This window comes from Aythya ferina, assembly GCF_964211825.1.
Source record: "Aythya ferina genome assembly, chromosome: 3".
NCBI classification, from domain to species: Eukaryota; Metazoa; Chordata; class Aves; order Anseriformes; family Anatidae; genus Aythya; species Aythya ferina.
The window spans coordinates 58,235,183-58,253,772 of record NC_140298.1 but is presented as its reverse complement, the minus strand read 5'-3'; the positions used below and the strand labels follow the sequence as shown (position 1 = coordinate 58,253,772).

The following is an 18,590-nucleotide window of genomic DNA, read 5'->3' as shown; positions in this document are numbered from 1 at the left end:
AAAAACATAGGCAAACTACACCAAAGGCAAATTGTGAGTAATCTGCAAAGGAGAAATGTAGGGTTAAAGGAAAAAAAAAAAAACATCCTGTACAACAAAGAGCGGAATGAAACTGAAGCTGACCACTTTATGTTATTCGCTATTATAAGAGCACTCTAAAACAAGCCAGCTCTGGAGTGACAACAACAAGGGCACATCGTCCTTCTCTGTTCCACTGTACTATGCAAACTTTGCAACCGAAATAAGAATAGTTGCCATGGTGAAAAGGGCAAGGCGAAGGAGAGGCTGCTGCTGCACGCGGAGACTGCCACCTACAGCGCCGCAGCCTCGCTGGCTGCCGCGTTGGCGTCCACCAGACCGTGCTAATTGCAGTCTGGGGGTGACGGCGAGAAGTCACCACTCGTGTACTCCTAACCTACATTTCCTGCCTGAGAGAACCACCGAGCATCCTCTGCCAGTGGCTGCTGGATTCAGGCAGCACCGTAAAAAAGTAGAGGGCAGCTTTCTGAAGCCTTGCTTGCAGGAAGAACAACACCAACATCCTAAAACACAATCCAGTACTGCAAACCAGCAGCAACCAGCTCACTGTTTGCTTTTTGTTGTGGGTATTTTGCACAAGCTAACCCTATAGCTTCAAAGTTTCAATATTTTACTGCATCTCAGCTAGAGAGTAAACACTGCCATAGGAAGCCCAATTCAGCTCAAGGCTTAACACAACTAGAGAAAGAGCCTACAAGTTTGCAGCAAAATCACAACAAGTACAAAAATCAACAAGTTTTGTGCTTCTTTTGGCTCCCCCAGCATTGCTCCCATGGCAAACTGCTCCCAGCAGAGAGGGTGCTTCCATCAGTATAGACGTAGACAAAGGCAGACAGCTATGTGCTAACAAGCCTGGCTTCGGCAAATTACCAAACAAATTCACCACCAACTTGCAGAGAGTGCTTTCCTGAGCACACAGTCATCATTCAAGGCACAATCCTTTCCACTCAGATGTAAATATAATAATTTAACAAGGGGGGGGAAATACAAATTTATTCTAAAACTGGGATCCCAGCCGCTAACACCATGCACCCTATCATTCTGGGGTTTGTTCTCTGAAGATCCCACTCAGTTCATTTTCTCTTCTCCACCACTAAGTAGCCTTCGCTCCATTCCTCCATCTCCCATATGGTTAACATGAATGTGGCAATTAATATGCAATTAATAAAATGGTGCGATCAACTGCTTTTGTTCCCAGAAGCAGCTGGTCTGCATGTTACAGCGTAATTAGACAAATTAAGACGTACCGCTTTTGTCTGCCGATGAACTGACAGCACGGCTCATGCTTAAATGTCACTAAGCCTATTGGCATTTAGGATTATTTTAAACACGTCTTTTTTTATTAACACTGGAAGGTATCAGTGAGCCAGATTTATACGTTGCCGGCTGCAACGACAGCAAGGTGCAAGTTTGCTTGACCTCCCAATGTTTGCACAAGCCCACCAAGGGTTAACAGCAGAAGTGAGCTATTCCAGAGAGCGAGCGTGCTTCTCCTTGAGCAGCACAGAGCTGGTGGCTCTGCATCAGGGACAAAGGCAGATCTGATCTGTAGCTGTGCCCAGGCAGAGGCTTGCAGATCTTGAAGCCACCTACAAAGGATGAAGCAGCGTGCACAATTTTCCATTTGCCATCAGATTAGGTTAGGGAAAGGAGAGAAGAAAAATCTTCTGTGATCTACGAGACTTCACACCGCTTCCTTCGGGAGGCGTTCGTCTGGGCTCTGCAGGAGGAGAGGCGGAGGAGAAGAAGTCTTTGATGATTTTTGTATGTAGGAACAGTTAACAAGACAAGCAACCAGGAGGATTTCTGCTGCAGGAGCACTGCAAATGAGCCCAACGGTACAAAAGCCCCTTACCACCACAGGACATGTGCAGGCACACAGCCATCCTCGGCAGCTAGGAGCAGATGCACGGAAGGCACTGATCTGCAGAGTCCTGAAAAATAGGCTCCAGAAGGGACGATAGGAGTATCTGCCTCGTTAATCGGAGAATTTGCTTTTCTGCTCCTCTGGCACAAGAAAATGCACTTCAGCTATAAAGCCTGGCTACCTTTTATCACTTCATCTCACAGTGCTGGCCTGTTGGGTAAGAGGCAATAAGAAGCAAGGCACAGCAAAATGGATTTTGATAACGCTACCATCATCCATTTCTGATTGCTAGTGTGACTCCATTAGCCAGGCCGATAAAGGCATCCCCTGAAACGCTTGTGTCATTTCTGTGGCATTTAACATCGTCCTTGTCAGGTTTCAGCTTTAATCTGCTTTAAGCCTAATTTTCTTAAAACACTCAAAACTAATTATTACCTACAGTGCACCAGAAAGAGCAACTTCCAGTAAGACACTGTCCCCACCATCCAGGAACTTCAATCAGACGAAGCACCGAGGAGCCTTTCCATTCTGTTTTTCATCATCCTCAAGCACCAGCTTTCAAGTCTCACCTGTTTCACACCTGGGTTGGCACTTACGCTGCTCCTCCTCCTTAATCACAGCAGATGCTCACTGCTAAAATTGCTAAAGACACCGCAGAAAAGCTGTCTCGGAGCTCCCCGATTTTTTTCAGATTCCTCCAGGCACACTTGAGGGATGTTACCGAGCTCCCTATCAAAGCCTCCCCGCCTCTTCCTTGCGCTCCTCAGAGCCACACACGGTTTCTTGTTTGGTCACACGCGAATAGGAAGGCATAAAAAACATCCACCACCAGCACCATGCTGCAATGCGAACACAAATTCCGGTGTTTGGACCTGGCAGCACACAGCAAGGCTAGCAGTGCGTTTTCTTTCAGCGAGGCAACACACCAGGGCCTTCGTACTCGTGCTGCTCATTCACTTCTCACAGTGTTTTATGGCATCCCAGCAGTAACCAGTGTTCAGCATTTGGGCCCCCAGCACAAGAAGGACATGGACCTGTTAGAACAAGTCCAGAGGAGGGCCATGGGGATGATCAGAGGGCTGGAGCACCCCTCCTGCAAAGACAGGCTGAGAGTTGGGGTTGTTCAGCCTGGAGAAGAAAAGGCTCCAGGAAGGCCTTACAGTGGCCTGCCAGTGCCCAGAGGAGGCCTACAGGAAAGCTGGGGAGGGACTCTGTCAGGGGGTGTGGTGACAGGGCAAGGAGAAATGGCTTTAACCTAAAAGAGGGTAGGTTTAGATTAGACATCAAGAAGAAATTCTTCACTGTGAGGGCGGTGAGGCCCTGGCACAGGCTGCCCAGAGAAGCTGTGGATGCCCCATCCCTGGAGGTGTTCAAGGCCAGGCTGGATGGGGCTTTGGGCAACCTGGTCGGGTGGGAGGTGTCCCTGCCCATGGCAGGGGGTTGGAATGAGATGGGCTTTGAGGTCCCTTCCAACCCAAACCATTCTGTGATTCTGTCATTTTCCAAGTTCATCCCTGCTCCTCCTGCCCTCCCTGCACACATCCACAGCACTCTCGTGCCTCTCCAAAGGGCTTATGAGCTGCATCTCAACAGCTTCATTAGGCACAGGAGACCAAGACCAGGTGCCTGGCCAGGACACGACCAACCCAGAGGCAGGGAGGTTTGCTCTGTACGGCTCATGCAGGGAACCTGCAGCAAGACAAGCCAGAAATGCAACACGCGTACTGTGACACTGAGAAAGGTTGTCATTTATCCAAGACCTGAAGTAATTTTATACAAACGGACAAGTTCCTTTGCTTTGCAAGGCATTGATGGCTTTTTTGGCCAAATGAATAAAAATTCCAAGAAACAAACAGGCATTGGATAAGCCCTTGTTAAGAACACTGACAGAAAAGCAGGATTATTATTTTTTTTTAAAGCATGCAATACAAATTATATTCATGTTGCTTTTTGTCCCAAAAACAAACCCGTCTTGTTTGTGCTGTCTGTGTCAGCTGTTACGGTACAAGCTCGGTGCCCCAGCTAAAGCCGGGCGCTGGGCTGGGCAGCCCCTTGCATCGGGCTTTGTGAGCAGTCACCACGGCCATTCAGCGGCAGAGACTGAGCCCTTCTGTCACTTACACCACCGAAGGCCACAAAGGCTTGCTCAGTGCTCTGCAAGGCCCGGCTCTGGGAGGGATGCAAAGCGATGCAGTCTTTGTTTCGTGCTGCTAAATGAGAAGGCAAAGTTCATTCTTTGCCTCCCAAGCCACAAGTATTTTGGCATTTTTTTTTCTTTAATTTAACTTCTTTTAATTGGGAAATTTAAATCTCATAGCTTTGGGAACAGAAACCTGGGGAAAAAAAAAAAAAAAAGACATTGCAAATAGTGAATAACAAAATGCCTTACTCGGCTCTTTATAGATAGGTTTAGTTATTATTCTTTCAAATTCTATACGTTTTTCACAAAACACACATCATGCAGAAAGGTCTCGGCTTTGCAGTTAAGGCAGAGCTGTTGTCCTTAGAAAGGGCAATGAATGAGAAAGAATAGAGCATTCTTTCATGAGCTACTGGGCAACAAAACATGGAGAAAAAGTCCCAATAACTGAAGCTACTGTTTAACAAACATTCGAAGTAATCTAGTACTGCAATTGGCTCCCTCCCATGTCTGCGAAAGAAGGGGAAAACCTCCAAAATCCTTACCAAAACAGCTCTGGCACAAAAAGCAGAAGGGTGCCATAGTTGAGCTAGGTTAGCAACAGCATACTGCATCTTTAAACTCTGATAAAATTTGATGAAAATTTGCTAAAACACGAAGCAGTGATGCTCACCGCAAGAGGCAGGCGATACTCCCGACAGGAGGAGGTGCCAGTCTCCAACGGCAGCAGTTGCTGCCAACAGGCTCTGATGCCAAATTCAGCAGGCATTTAAAACAAAACAACCCTTGGGATTTCTGCCAAGCCCGGTCATCTTAGCACCTCAGCGTGGCTTTGCTGCAGGAAAAGCAGCTACCAGCCATGCACCAGCGCTGGGGCTGGTCAGGAATCGTGAATACACACGTGATGGTGACCATCCCTCCGCTGCCCTAATGCTGGTTTTCTTCCAGGTTGGAAGTCTGATACAAGGTGTATTCCTGACCTCCGGCTCTTTTCAGTCACACATCATCTATTTTCAATGAACGTGGCAGTAAAGAGTGGCAGAAGAAAACCATCATGGATGCTGAAACAAGGCCGAGCTGGTAAGGCTCAACCTTCGCTTTGCTGTATCCCTACGTTGACGTTTTTATCACTGTTCCTACAGCTGAAAACAAACCACCAAGCCCTAACCCGGTCACTTGATCACCACAGCTGCAGCATCACAACCCAAATGCATGCTCGAGTATTTTGCTCCAGGAACACCAGAGGTGACCAGGGACCAGGGGGTTCTGCTGCAGGACCTCAACATCCCTTGGAGAGGAAGCTGGCCCCACATGGGAGCAAGTCCAACAATTTGACTTTATTATGCTTTCAGACAGCAGCAACGCTGCCGAGGGCATTTTCTACTGAGTAAATCAGCACTGTGAAACCTCTCGAAACACAGTTCTCATGGCGCTTGATAAGGACCCCAAAGGGAGGCCTTTATCACCAGAGATAAAGCTGGGCCAATAATCACCTGCTGTGCTCGGCAGTTATCACTTGACCCGGTCCCAGAAAGCACTTCCACGCTGAAACACTTTTGTTCCTTAAAATAAACATTAACAGAGGTTAAAAGCAACACAACTCTCCCTATCTCAAAGAGAAATAGGACCTGTCCAGCAAATAACACTTGTAACGGATGGCTTAATTGCGTTCCCATTCTTCTGTTTCCACGGGGTGCGAAGGGACAAGAAGGAAAGGGAGCCAACCAGACCAGCCTGGCCCTATGTGCTGGTACCATGGGCAGAAAAGTTAGGGCAGAAAACAGGGCAACCGATTTTTCCACTCACCATTTAAAGGACTCAGCGTTAAATATGGAAAGTTCAATGGCTTGTAATTCAGACAGAACAAATAAAATCTGCAGGATCGCAGCAGACATCAGTGAAACTCAACGTGAGGAAGCCAGCAATAAACTCGGTCTAAAACATGTAAAAGTTTATCACTGGGGGACAGAAACAGCTTTTAAAAGCTTTAGTAGGTCACAAGTACCCTGCTGAATTGCTTATACGTGTGCTATGTTACGAATCGACACAATTGCACACATGCACATGGTTTTTGTAACAGTCAGCAGAACGATACAGAGTTCGTCTCTCTTCACTAGGGAAATACTGAAGCAACACCAGAAAGGTGAATGCACCTGGGCAGGATGAGCAGATGCTCCTGCTGCATATCTGGGATCGAAATCCCACAACTGAGCTGTGTGAAAACTTCCTGGGTTCTGCTTGGCACGGCTACGGCATTGCTCCAGCTCTGAGGCCTGAAGGAAACTCAGTGGTGCCTTGGACAGACCCAGCTGTTTACACACAAAACCAAGAGTTTCGGAGCACTGCTCTGTTCCCCAGGCCTCTCCCTACTCACCTTCTGGGTTTTATACTTCAAACCTCAGGAAGGGGGGATGAGCACCTTTCTGTGCAGAAGAATGGGCTGCAGGGAGCCACCTGCATGCTCTACCTACGGTCCCTGCTCCCATCTCTGTGCCCCAGAGCACTTGGCTGCCTCTGAGGGCACCAGAACAGCTCTGAACGCCAGCTTCACACCTTCCTGCCAGGACCAAACGAAGCTGCCAGGCGGCAGGAGCTTTGAAATTGCCTCCCCCTGGCCAGCATGGCACCAAGGAGCTGTGTCTTGCCCCCTGAGGCATCACAGGAGCAGCTTCCTGACACCTCCAGGCAGCCCCAGCTCCTCTAGCGCTGATGCCACGTGATTGCACACGAAGTGTAATGCAGCCAACAGAACTGCATGTGGTTTCACTGCCTGGGCTAGCATCTTGGGCTGGACGCCGATTTATCAATCACTGGTAACATCTAGGCATTGTCACATCATAAGCATGAGGCTACTGAGGAAAAAAGGAAATCAACACAGTTGCAAACATCATAACGCACTTAAAAAAAAATAAAATCAAAGGAAGAAGGCCTGCTGCAAGATAGCCAGACAGCTGGTCTTTGCAGGAAAAGCTTCCTTTGTCTCGTGAAATTTCCCCCCCATCACCCTTAAATACAGTTTTTGGAGCAGCCATTCCACGAACAGCTGGGTGCCTTTGCTTAGGTGGTCAGAAAAAAAAAGGAAGGCAAGCAATACGGCTGAAAACAAAACAGCTGAGCATTACCATTGTCTATCCTGTGCTCTCTCCTTTCCCCATCTGTATTTGCTAATGAAACTTGAAACTGTACAGATTTGAAAAAGAGACAGTCATCACAATTCAGGAATTCTTTCTGCTCACATTCAGAGGGAACACAACCTTAGACCCAAGGTTATTCAAAAGCAGATTTCTTTCAGAGTAAGTCCTCATCGGCTGCACTAAAGGTCTTTGAACGTTAGACCTTTTTCTTCCTCCTCCCAGCCTTTTCATCCACCGATTATTTCTACGGCTTTCAGTTAGGGCGATGTGTCAACAGCTCCACTCCCCTAAAACAACAATTTAGCTGAAAAGGAGTAGCACTGAACTCAGAGCAAGTGCTCGAGGCCTCCCAAACACAGACATATCACATGCACAAAGACACTGCCACACAGTGTTAACTTAGCCCACCGGATGCAGCATTTACAGACACTCTTCTGAAGTGAAAATACATTCTTTTCATACAAAAATTCTTCCCAATCCCTTCACCCTCCGAAACAGTAAAAGAATATGAATGTTTTATCCATTTGCAAATCCATTCCTGTTATGTATTCCCTGAATAAACGCGACACTGAACAACCACCAGCTACCGAGGAGGAATTGCTCTCTTACTCGGCCAGAAGTTGTCGTCCTCCTTGCTCAGCACCCGTCTCTGGAGGCGCCCGGGCAGCCTGGCGTGCCCATTGCCCATCCTGCCAGAGTGCAGTGGGATGAGTTCCTCTTCCTCATCATCATCCTCGCAGCCGGGCTGCCACTTGCTCCTGCTGAGGCAGCCGACCATGGGGTCGGCGGGCAGGCAGTGCACATAGGCGATCATTGTCAGCCGCTGCTCTCAAGGATGTCCCCGCTGTCCCCAGTGGCTACTTGGGAGCCGAAGGGAGTGGCCTGCTCATAACCCTTGAGCGGACGCATTCAGGGCGCTGCGAAGGGAAAGATTTTCTCCTCCTGTGCTCAGACAGGCTAAACTACTTGGTTGTGCTGCAAACGGCGCAGAGCCAGAAACCAGTGGCTGCACGGGGCTGCGAAACAGCTGCATCTGCCCCAGCCTCCTCCCGTCCTGCCTCTGCCTGAGCCTGCTGCTCCTCTTAAGCTTTATCCCCGATTATTCAGCACCCCCTGAACTACAGGTAGCAGGGCTGTACGCAGATGGCCGCAGCCAAGGAGCTTATTTAAAGCTCACCGGCTGTAATCGCCGTGACACTGACAGCCAGCGGGCCGCTGCGGGGCAGGGATCTGCCAGCAGCAGGGGCATTTGCATTCCAGGCTGCAAGAGCAGAAAGATACATGGAATAAAGAAAAAAAAAAAAAAACAAAAACACAGTGTGGCAATTTCCATGCTTGGGTTTTAGAAAGGACACCCCCTTTCCCAGTCGGAAGCACAGCAATTGCCACCAGAGGAAGCAGCAGGTATCCTCCAGGTTAGGCTGCAGCCAGGTTTTTGGTGAGCACAAAGAACCAGCAGTTCCCAGTTCGCATCCAATTAGTACTTCATAAATAAACACATCCCCACAACACTTCTAGAGGATAGGCATTACTCCTATTTAAGGATGAAGATGGTCTCAAAGGGATTTAGGAACCTGCCCACGGAGAGGAAAAGCCAGGATTACAATTATCCTGGGTTCTTCCACCCACAGGCCAGCAGCCCGCAGCACCTCTCCCAAACACTGCACCACTGAGGACGTTTCCACACCAACCCTAATCTCACATCCCCTGCACTGTTTGCCTTCAGGGCTCAGGAATTGTGCCCTTCCTGTGCTGTTCAGCCAGCTCAGCACGCTCAGACTGGGACAGCAAGGGAAACAGCACAGACACGCACCCTGCACAGTCATACATCCTCAGCAACTTTCTAAAGTTTGGGTTGACTTGATATTGTTTGACTCTTGGCCTGCCTCCTTAACTCCTCTTTATGGATGCTCTGGTCTCAACTCACACCAGTCATCAAAGCTACCACTCTACAGTAGTGTCAGGTAAGTATTCATGTATTTTAGAAAAGGCTTTTTTGCTGACTGGTTGGTATCTGGAACAAACTTTCAGGCAGAAAAATCCCTGGTTAGGGAAAAAAATAAAAAAGTCAGACACAGACCTGCTGCCACCTGCATCCCCAGCCCCATCCCAGAACACCACGTGTGCATGCAGGCTGCCTGCGGGCACCGCACCAGAGTGGCATCCAGATTCAGGCATGCAAAATGCACAGCACCACCCAGCACAAACCGTCTGCAAAACTGAGTCAACGGTGCTGGCAACGTGTAGAAAACTAGCCAGAAACTGGCTGGCTTTGGTTTGTTTTCGTTTAATGTTCTGCTTCTTTGCGCAGTGATCTGAATGAAATATTTCCACTATATAACATTTTATAGACACCTCACAGGGTTGAATCTCAGCAAACTTGCCAACCGATGAAAACAGGTCTTAGAATGACAAGTGCCAGAAAACTTTAATGAACAGAGATGAAACAAGCCCTGTCCCGGGAAAAGTCCCTGTCTAAAAGATGCACAAAAGTTGGTGTTTTGTATTTATTTCTGCTGCACGGCCTGCAGACAGAAACATTGTCTTTTATGAGGCAAGAATACAGCTGGATTTATGCAAAGCTTTTTATTTTAACAACTCAAAATCATATTATCAAATTGTATTTCACAAGCTGATGTCATCACAATGCCATGCAACTGTTACTTGATGTGAAAGCGAGTTGTAGTTGTACACCTCAAACCAACAGTGCTCTGTAACACGCAGTGCTAACATGGGTGCAATAAAATGGTGGAAAATGGCAAAATTCAGTGTTCAGCAGACTGAGATGTTCCCAAGCACTTAACAAGATAACACAGGATAACATATTGGCCTGCAGACCCAATAACATTTAACACGCACTTCTCCAGACTACAGAAATGCTCCATTAGCCATGTTTTCAATGCACGCTCACGAAGGAAGGCTGACACACGATAATGGGATCAGGGCTGAAATCCAGTTTAACAAGTATATTTACCATATGGCAGGCATTAATGTCCACACAATTTTTTTTTGTGTAAAGAATAAGTCTGTTCTTCCCTGGAGCCTGGAAGGCCTTGGTACCATACACGATACAGGATCTGATGACGGTGATGACCTCAGCTATTAGCAAAGGAGGAACCATAACGAGTTAGGAAGAGGATGTGCCGTTCTCATGTGAGGAAGGCATTGTGTACCTTGCCAAATGCACCTTAACAAAAAACATAAAAGCAATTATTTTATACTGTAAACGTATGGAGCAATAATCCGAGTCAAAGTTTCACCTGAAATCTTACCATAAAATTCCTGATTGAGCTTCACATAGTCTACTTCAACTAAAGGGTTGTTTTATTCTTTTTTTTTTCTAAAAATCACAGAAGTGAGGCTGATCATTTTTCTCAGCCTTGAGCTATTATTAATATAAAGATTTCCCTAAATAGCATTTTATTTCCTTTATTATTCTTTTTCACGCTGTTTAAAAATTGCACTATTAGTAATTCAAGTACAAATGTTCTGAGCAGATTGTTAGACACACATGTGCATCCTTTTATCAGCATATTTCATGTTTGCTAAGCCATCTCTTTACAGCTTCTCGGGCTCTGTTAGGGAGAGTTTGAATAATTAGAGAGCAAATTGATTACATTATACTGGAAACAACATTTGGTCTGAAGAAAAAAGGTGGTTAAGAGTTTGATGGACACCCAAAACTGTGACTAACTTGGTGATTACGAGAAACAAAATAAAAAGACAACCAAAGAAAACATCAGCCCTCCCATTAGACATGCCTACATGCTCCTGACCTCCCAAACCGGCAGAGATACTGATGACTTATTACATGTAGGAGTTTTAAAAGCCTACGGGATGTGCATAATGGAAACACAGGGGATTAGGAATCACAAAGTATGGGCACGGCAGTCCTACCCTGATATCAACATAATCCTTCCAAATATGCCACATGAGAAACTTGATCATGGGTCTTTATGTACAATTTGCAGATCCTCTGTGTAGAAAAAAAAATAGTAACATACACAATGTAGTAAAATAACAGTGCCTCTATCAACACCACACACAACAAAACCAAACCATCAAATCCGGTAATTTCCAATGCGAGCCCAGCAGCCACATGTGAAATTAAAGGGAGGTGGTAGAAATCCGCGGGGATGAACTCTGCCCTCATTAGACAGCGACTCTATTTATAACCGCGGCGGGTTGATGCATTCTGGGCTTTTCAGCTGATCAGCTGGAGGGTTGAATTGTAGTTACAGTTCTTTTTAAACCAACAAGCAAACAAACCAGTGCATCTGAAGCCCTGGCTCACGTTTGCTAAACACACAGAAGTAGACAAAAGCTGGAGAATTTCACAAAGAAAGGAAAAACAAAAACCCCAAACCCTTGAGGTATTATAATTCTTTTTTTTTTTTTTTTTTAACTGAAAATGAGTATGTCAGACAGGAAGGGAGCAGGATGTACCAGCTTTACAGTTTCTGAAGCAAGTCAAACATTTGAAGAGCTCTTACAATGCTGAGACATCAATGAGCACCGGAGATGAAGGGGCTGCGGGAGGGGCGGCCGCCCTGCAGCCAGGATGTGCACCAAGCTTCACGCTGCTCCGAAAGCTCTCTCCACACGGCCACGTTCACATTCCCTGGCATTAGCACCGTCCATGAATACGTTCATGGGATTATTTTTATCAGATGCTTGCTATTGTACAGCATACATCAAGCTTTTAACCCCCCCCTTTTTTTTTAAGGACGTAAGTAATAAGGCCTGTGCAGCTGGAAGAGCTTGAATGGCACGGCAACTAAAAGCAACACTGACAACAAAATGCACTTTGTAAAAGCTACGGCAACTGATGCTGGCAACTGTGCTGACAGACTGCGTGCCAGCCCCTGAAGGCAGGCTGCGGTGGCTCCTGGTGTCGGAACTGCCAGCCGCAATTTTTGGGTGCCATCCCTGGGCAAAGCTCAGCCCTCTGCACGGTGCTGAACCTGCAGCCCATCCACACAGCTCGCACCCATACAACAGGAAGACAGAAAGCAAACAAACAATGTTAAAATGAGCAATGTGAAGAATCAATGCCATGGTGAAAAGCAAAAACGTCTTTTAAAACCCCCCTGACAGAAGTTTCTTTCTGGTGCTCTCTACCAACTCCATCCCTATTCACAAAACAGCTCCTCTGGTTTTGTCTTCACTCTGAGCTCAAAATGAACATGCTTCCCAGTAAAACCATGCAGAGATTGCTCCACATACTTTTGGTATCTTTGCTTCCAACAGCCCTTTCCTGCCTCTTTATATACAAACCTCTTGTGCCTCCCTGCATCTCCCTGCCTCATCAGTTCTCAGCACACCCATGACTCTCGCTTTTATGCCTTAATTTCATTTTTCCTTTGCTGTTATGTAATAGCCCTCCGTAATTATTTTTAATCCAATAAGTATTTTGAGATACGGCATACATGTAAGGTGCTGGAGGAGAAGAAGCACACGTATTACATTATTGGCAGTCCCTGGGTACTTAAAAATACACTTGTGTGTTGCAATTGTTCATCTTTCAATTTGAAAGCCCAATTAAGAGCAACAAACAGTGTCTTTTGTTTGATATCAACTCCTGATCGTATTCAAACAAGAAAGCAAATAAAGCCAGCAGTGAAAGCAGCAGGCAGATCAGACAAATCTTTCTGTTCTTTGCCGGTTTAGCTCTGCCGCCATACGGAAGCGAGGCTTTTGCTGAGGTGAAGCGTTTGGGGTAGTACCTTTTGGGAAGCGGACTGCTGCTGGGAAGGGGGGCAACGCACCCTTGGGCACAAGGACGGGGACATCAGAGAGACAGAAGCAATTCCTGGCTTCAAGGGCGAGGTCCCACATTTCTGAAAATATGGAGCAAGAGATGACCCACCAGAAGCCGGGGGAAGCAGGCAGCTCCCAGCCTGGATGGCCATGCAAGCGGCACTGTAGGCCCGCACGCCGTGCAAACAGAGGAGACAAGGCACTGGGAGATGATTTCACAGCCCGTGCTAATGGCAGCTCACAGTGGTGGCAGGATTGCCCAGAGCAGCTCTGCTTATTAACCTCTTTACCGTGGTAACAGAGAAGGAAAGAAGCCACCCTCCCGACCCTTTTTCTCTCACCATTCTTGCAGATTCAGAAGCCCATGGGGGGACACGGAGCAGCAGTAACCTCCCACCCAGCAGCTCAATGAAACGTGGGACTCCACACTTGATGAAGGGGGGTCAATAAAAACCAAAGCAACCTGTTTTGCTTCACAAAAGCCTCCACCGAAAGCCCCCCACCAGAAGGCTGCAGCCCCCCAGCCCATGTCCTTCTGGAGAGGAGCTTCTCGGCCTGGGACTGACACCACCACTGCCCTGACACGTGGTGCCACCTCCCGCTGCCTCAGGCGGGGGCACAGCCCAGAGGCTGAAAAGATCCAAAGCCCTATAGAGAGAGGTCAATTTTTGGTGGATGTTGCTACAGCCATGTCATTTTCTGCATGCCAGAATGCCTCAATGAGTTCGGCGCAGAAAAATGCTCTTATCCTTCACACTAAAGGAAGAAAGAAGCGTGGTTTTGCTAATATTTCAGCTGCACACTTGCTTGGCTCTGGGTGTCCCTCCCAGTGCAGCCCTCGCCACCTCCCTGTCCCTCAGGACCTCACAGCCACCGCTCCAGGCTACGCACCCTCTTCCCGTGGCACTCGCTACTGCGGGCGTAGCTTTTCACAGTCGTCGCTGGCTGGTTAAGATAAGGGAGTTTCATTATTTTTTAACGCACAGCTGATGAGAAAAGTAACCCTGTCACACGCTTCTGCCCACAGCCTAAGGAAAGCTTGCACCTCAGCACAGAGAAGCACATTGAAAGAGCTAAACCAATATTTTATATCAAATATCACCACATTAACCTGGAATGGGTCAGCACGAAATTTTTAATCTAAGGCATCACATTTGCTTGCAAACGGTATTTATGCAAGATAAGCCAGTTAGAATTAGCTTCTTAGGAGTTACGGCTAGATATGGCCTGCATACTTTACAGCAGGTCACATAAAGGCTTTTTAAAAAAAGTAGGTAAACTCTTGGATTTGCAGATCATGGCAGAGGAATGCATCAAATTCCATTAGAAAGAGTAATGACAAAAATATGTGGCCATTACCATGGAAAGATTAGGTTAATGAGGAGCAGTACAAAGTAGCAGTATTTCAATCCAAGACAAAGTTACACCCTAAGAATGTTCTTCTTGAGTCCAGGGATCAATAAGATATCCATATGCTATGTAAGCTTTTAGTATCAATTATATAGTCTTTTTTTCTTTTTTTTAACCAAAAAAAAAAAAAAGCATAGTGATTTGTCTGTTTTGCGTCTTCTACAGCAGACTTTCTGGAGTGCTGTTTCATGCAGAACACACCGTTACTGGCTAAAGGCAATTGTTCTTACAATTACAATATCTGATTTGGCAACAAAACGATTAAACACAAGTGTTATAGCTACTCCAGCCTACCAATGCCCTTCTTTTTTGGCACCTCAAGTTACTGCTCTGCAAAAGAATACAAGTGAAATGGTGAGCTTCACAAAATCATCCAGGAAGGGCAGCTGTCCGTGTACCTGCCACAGTCAGCATACAAATTAATATATCCCGTTGTCTATGGGTTTCAATTTCTGTCTGTTCAGTAGCAATAATAATACTGTTAATTCTAAAATTCCAAGCAATACCCTCAAAAAGACCCCCTCTAGACTACTCTCCCCACGTGCAGATATTATTGGGTCAGGGAATAATTTTGTATTCAGCATCCCTGACTGAGCAATGCAAAATGTGTCTTGGCCCATATCAAAAACACGAACCATGACATAGTAAATTTATATAATTTTCCAAGTCTATGCTTCTGGTAATTTCAGAATTACTTGTTATGGAATTACAGGTTTTGACAAAATACATCTTCCTCAGACTATTGATCACGGTAAGTTTGGAGCTGAACAAATCATTATAAACTTTGATGCTCTTCAAAAGAGTCACTCAGCTTTTACATGTATTTTGTCCCTCCTGATAGATTTCTTTTTAAAGAAAAATGACAGTAAAGCCCCACAAATTAGGATGATAATTCAAGACTAGGTTTCAAAATTTTAGTGGAAAAGTAAAATTATTTTAAACTCATTTAGAAGAATCCTTTAAGAAAAGAAGTCAGAAGAAAATCAAAATATAAATGGACATAAGATGGGCATACCTGTGTTGTTTTTTATCAAATAAAAAGATAAACAGCATAACAGCTCTTTATATTGTGTAAGAAAGCAAGCACAGAAAGCCATGTTTCAAAATCTACAGACTTAATTACACCCCAGGTAGATTTCAAGTTAAAATCAAACAAGAGTTTTTATTCTTTGAAATTCCAGCTAGAGGATGAGAGGAAATGTCTCTCTGCAGGCACTATTGCAAAGACAAAAAGCACCGGGGTCCCACAAAGATAGCAAGGGGCTGGCTCAAGCTGCCCACTGTTGAGTTTCTGTGGATAAAGTTTCCAGGCATTCCGGTGCATGCAGGAAAACTGGTTCTGACTGATACTGATCTGCAAGCCTGGGTTATCTGGGGTCTTCTGATATTTCCAACCTAAAACTAAAGAGTTATTTCAGCTCCAAGATTTTAAGAAAAACACCAGCAAAAAAAAATAATTCCTTAAAAAAGATCCACAGAATTATCCAAACAACGGCTGTGCACACTGGCTATTTACTTAGCACTTAGCAGCCATAGGAATCTCGCCTTCAAGAAACTGCATTTTCGTGATACTTCAGGCACGCCTTCTACGCAATCAGGTTCTCTCAGTTCCAGTGATGAATCTGTGGTGCGTTTTATTACTTTAAACGTAAACATAAATGTAAATTTCCTAATGCAAATGTATTTTGCAAACTTGAAGTGATTAGCCCACGTATCCACATGAGCTCGTGCTTATGTGGAGTCTGATAAGCAAAGCAACCTCTCCTCAGGAAAACACCACAAGGAGCCATCAGAGACCTTGGAGCTACAAGCTGCTTGGCCCACCGGGGTCGAATACACCTCGTGGCAGCAGCCCCAGGACAGCCACGAGGCAGTGGCACAGTCCTCACCAGTCACACCTCTACAGGACATACCCAGGGTCCACAACAACACAATTTTGACACTTGGACTAAGGAAAATAAGGCTTAGAAAAGAATCAGAAACTGTTTTCCAAACACTGTTTGAGCAGGTAAAATAGTCCAGCTCCCCCCCCCCTCCACCTCACCCCCTTACTTAAGTATATCCTTGGCCTCAATCCTGCCAAGGATTGTTGCTGCCACCTAGAAATCAGCCCACAGCAGCACACAGGAACAGAGTTTCATAAAATGAAACTTCATGGCACAGAAAAGTGTTGTTTTCAAACCTTCAGAAGGCAATGAAGAAACCAAAACAATTTGATGGCTTTCTTTCACCTTTTTTAAAATTGCTTTTCCAAAATTCTCGAAATGTAGCAGTATAACAGAAATGCAAAATAATAATAATTTCTAAAATTCTAATTAAGGTACTAAGCACATACTACCAGTTGTAATTCCACAAGCTTCATCACTCCACACACATTCCCAGTTCTCCTTCCCTCCCTCCCTCCCTTTCTCCCTCCCTTCCTCTCAGCGTGCTGCCAGGAGTGAAGCTTAAAACCAACTTTCATCCTTCTTCCTTTGGTGTCTCCATGAGCTGCCTGTTTTCCAGCAGGCACCTGGCTTGCATGGGGAAGGACAGCTATCCACAGGCTGCTGCTGCTCAAGTGATGCCTCCTGGTTGCCAGCAGCTACAAAAACCTCTTGAATTTACTTGGTGTACGAAAATATGACCAAAAGCATACTGATGGATTTAAATGAGAATGGGGATGGATTAAAAAATTGGAAAGGGGCCAGGGTGCTGTGCTGGAAAGAGAGTTTTAACAGATCTCTGCACTAGGAGGATTCCCAGGACAAGAAAGACCTTGTAACAGGCAGCCTACAGAAAGACACTGCAGTGTCTTGCCACATGTGTAACTACAGCACATCACAGGTAAAGGGCAAGGGAGAAACTGGCGGGTGTCAGCCAGGTTTGAGGTCCCTGTGAGAGCCGGCAATCTGTAAAATACAACTCCTAAGGAAGGCAGAGTGCACCCAGTGCTAGAGTAAGAGAGGAGAAGCCCATTGGGCCCGATCAGCCAGAGCTGGCAGGATTTCTGCCTCAGCAGCACCTGCAGCTCCGTGTGAGGGGAGTGCCCGCACACCTGCCAGCCAGTTCAATGCCAGCGGGGCCTAGCTCCCCGCCTGGCCTCCAGTGCAGCAGAACAACACCAAGATGCCACGATTAAGCACATGAGGAGATCATTATTCCTGGCCCTCACATCCCCAGACCTCCAGGTAGCTGAACGACCTCTGCCACAGACCCCACTTACGGGCTCTACAAATTCTAACTTACACTTTACCCAAAGTTATCAAGATCCATCTTAAAAACACTTCTTTGTCCACATTATCCTGTTTGGAAGTCTGTTCCACAACTTCCCTCCTCAGATGGTTTGGGACCTTTTAATGTCTGACTTCAATTAATCCAGAAGTCACTCGTAACCATTCATCTTGTGCCAACACGGGCCTTTAACTTGAGCAGGTTTCCTCCCTCCTTGTGATATTTACCTTCCAAGCTACCAGCTAGACTAAATAAGACCTGTGTTTGTAATCCCTCTGCATCAGACAAGCAATTAAGCTTAAAATATTTTCAAATCTGAAGGTCCAGATAAGTTACACAAGAGCTTTAAGTGCCAGAAACATTTTCTGGATTTTTTAAAATATAGATAGAAAAGAGTGGGATGCTCTAGAGGACTGGAAGTCAGGCAACACTAGGATAGCATTAAAATAAGATGCCTGGGGTAATTATAGACCGTTTCACCAGACATTCACCACAGGCAAGATCACAGCTGTGGCAGGACTTTGAATAAAAGAATTAATAAAATTTCCATCTCTTAATGCCAGGCAACGTGCTTTCCCAGGAAGCAGGTCTCCCATTTGACAAAAGTTTATGGCATTTCCCCAGAAGCAACACCAGTCTTCTGCACAAATGCTGATAGGGGAAAAAAAATGCCAGTGTAGACGAGTGACAAGCATGGGCAGTACGAATCTGGTAATATTATACTTAAACAATGTGAAATCGTTACTAAGCTTAAACCACTGAAAAATGTGGGGAGATATTTATAGGCTCCAAGTATGTGCACGCTCTTTTAAAGACCACTTCAACATGAAATTCTTTCAATACTTCTGTATCCCATCAGCTGCGCACGCTACTTTTTGCTTATGTTTTCATATTCTCTAACCTGCACGCTTTTGCTGTTTAGAATTAACAGAGTTGGCTTCTTGCTGCAACTTGGCAGAAATTCGCTGCCCTCTGCTACTGCAGGGCACAGCAATTGCCATCTGCACTGTGCTCGCCAGTCCCCAGG

General features: G+C 45.9%; 1 protein-coding gene across 9 annotated transcripts in view; it reads right to left on the bottom strand.

Moving 5' to 3' along the window:
- Positions 1-18,590, bottom strand: part of NHSL1 (NHS like 1) — a 168,310-nt gene that overhangs the window by 59,437 nt on the left and 90,283 nt on the right. The window contains exon 1 of one of the 9 annotated variants that reach the window (XM_084514677.1): positions 7,790-8,147. The exons of the other annotated variants lie outside the window; for them this stretch is intronic. Coding sequence (XP_084370803.1) covers positions 7,790-7,994 — 205 coding nt within the window. The 5' untranslated portion in view covers positions 7,995-8,147. Of the gene's footprint in view, positions 1-7,789; positions 8,148-18,590 lie in introns of those variants that run through there. 9 annotated transcript variants of the gene reach the window in all.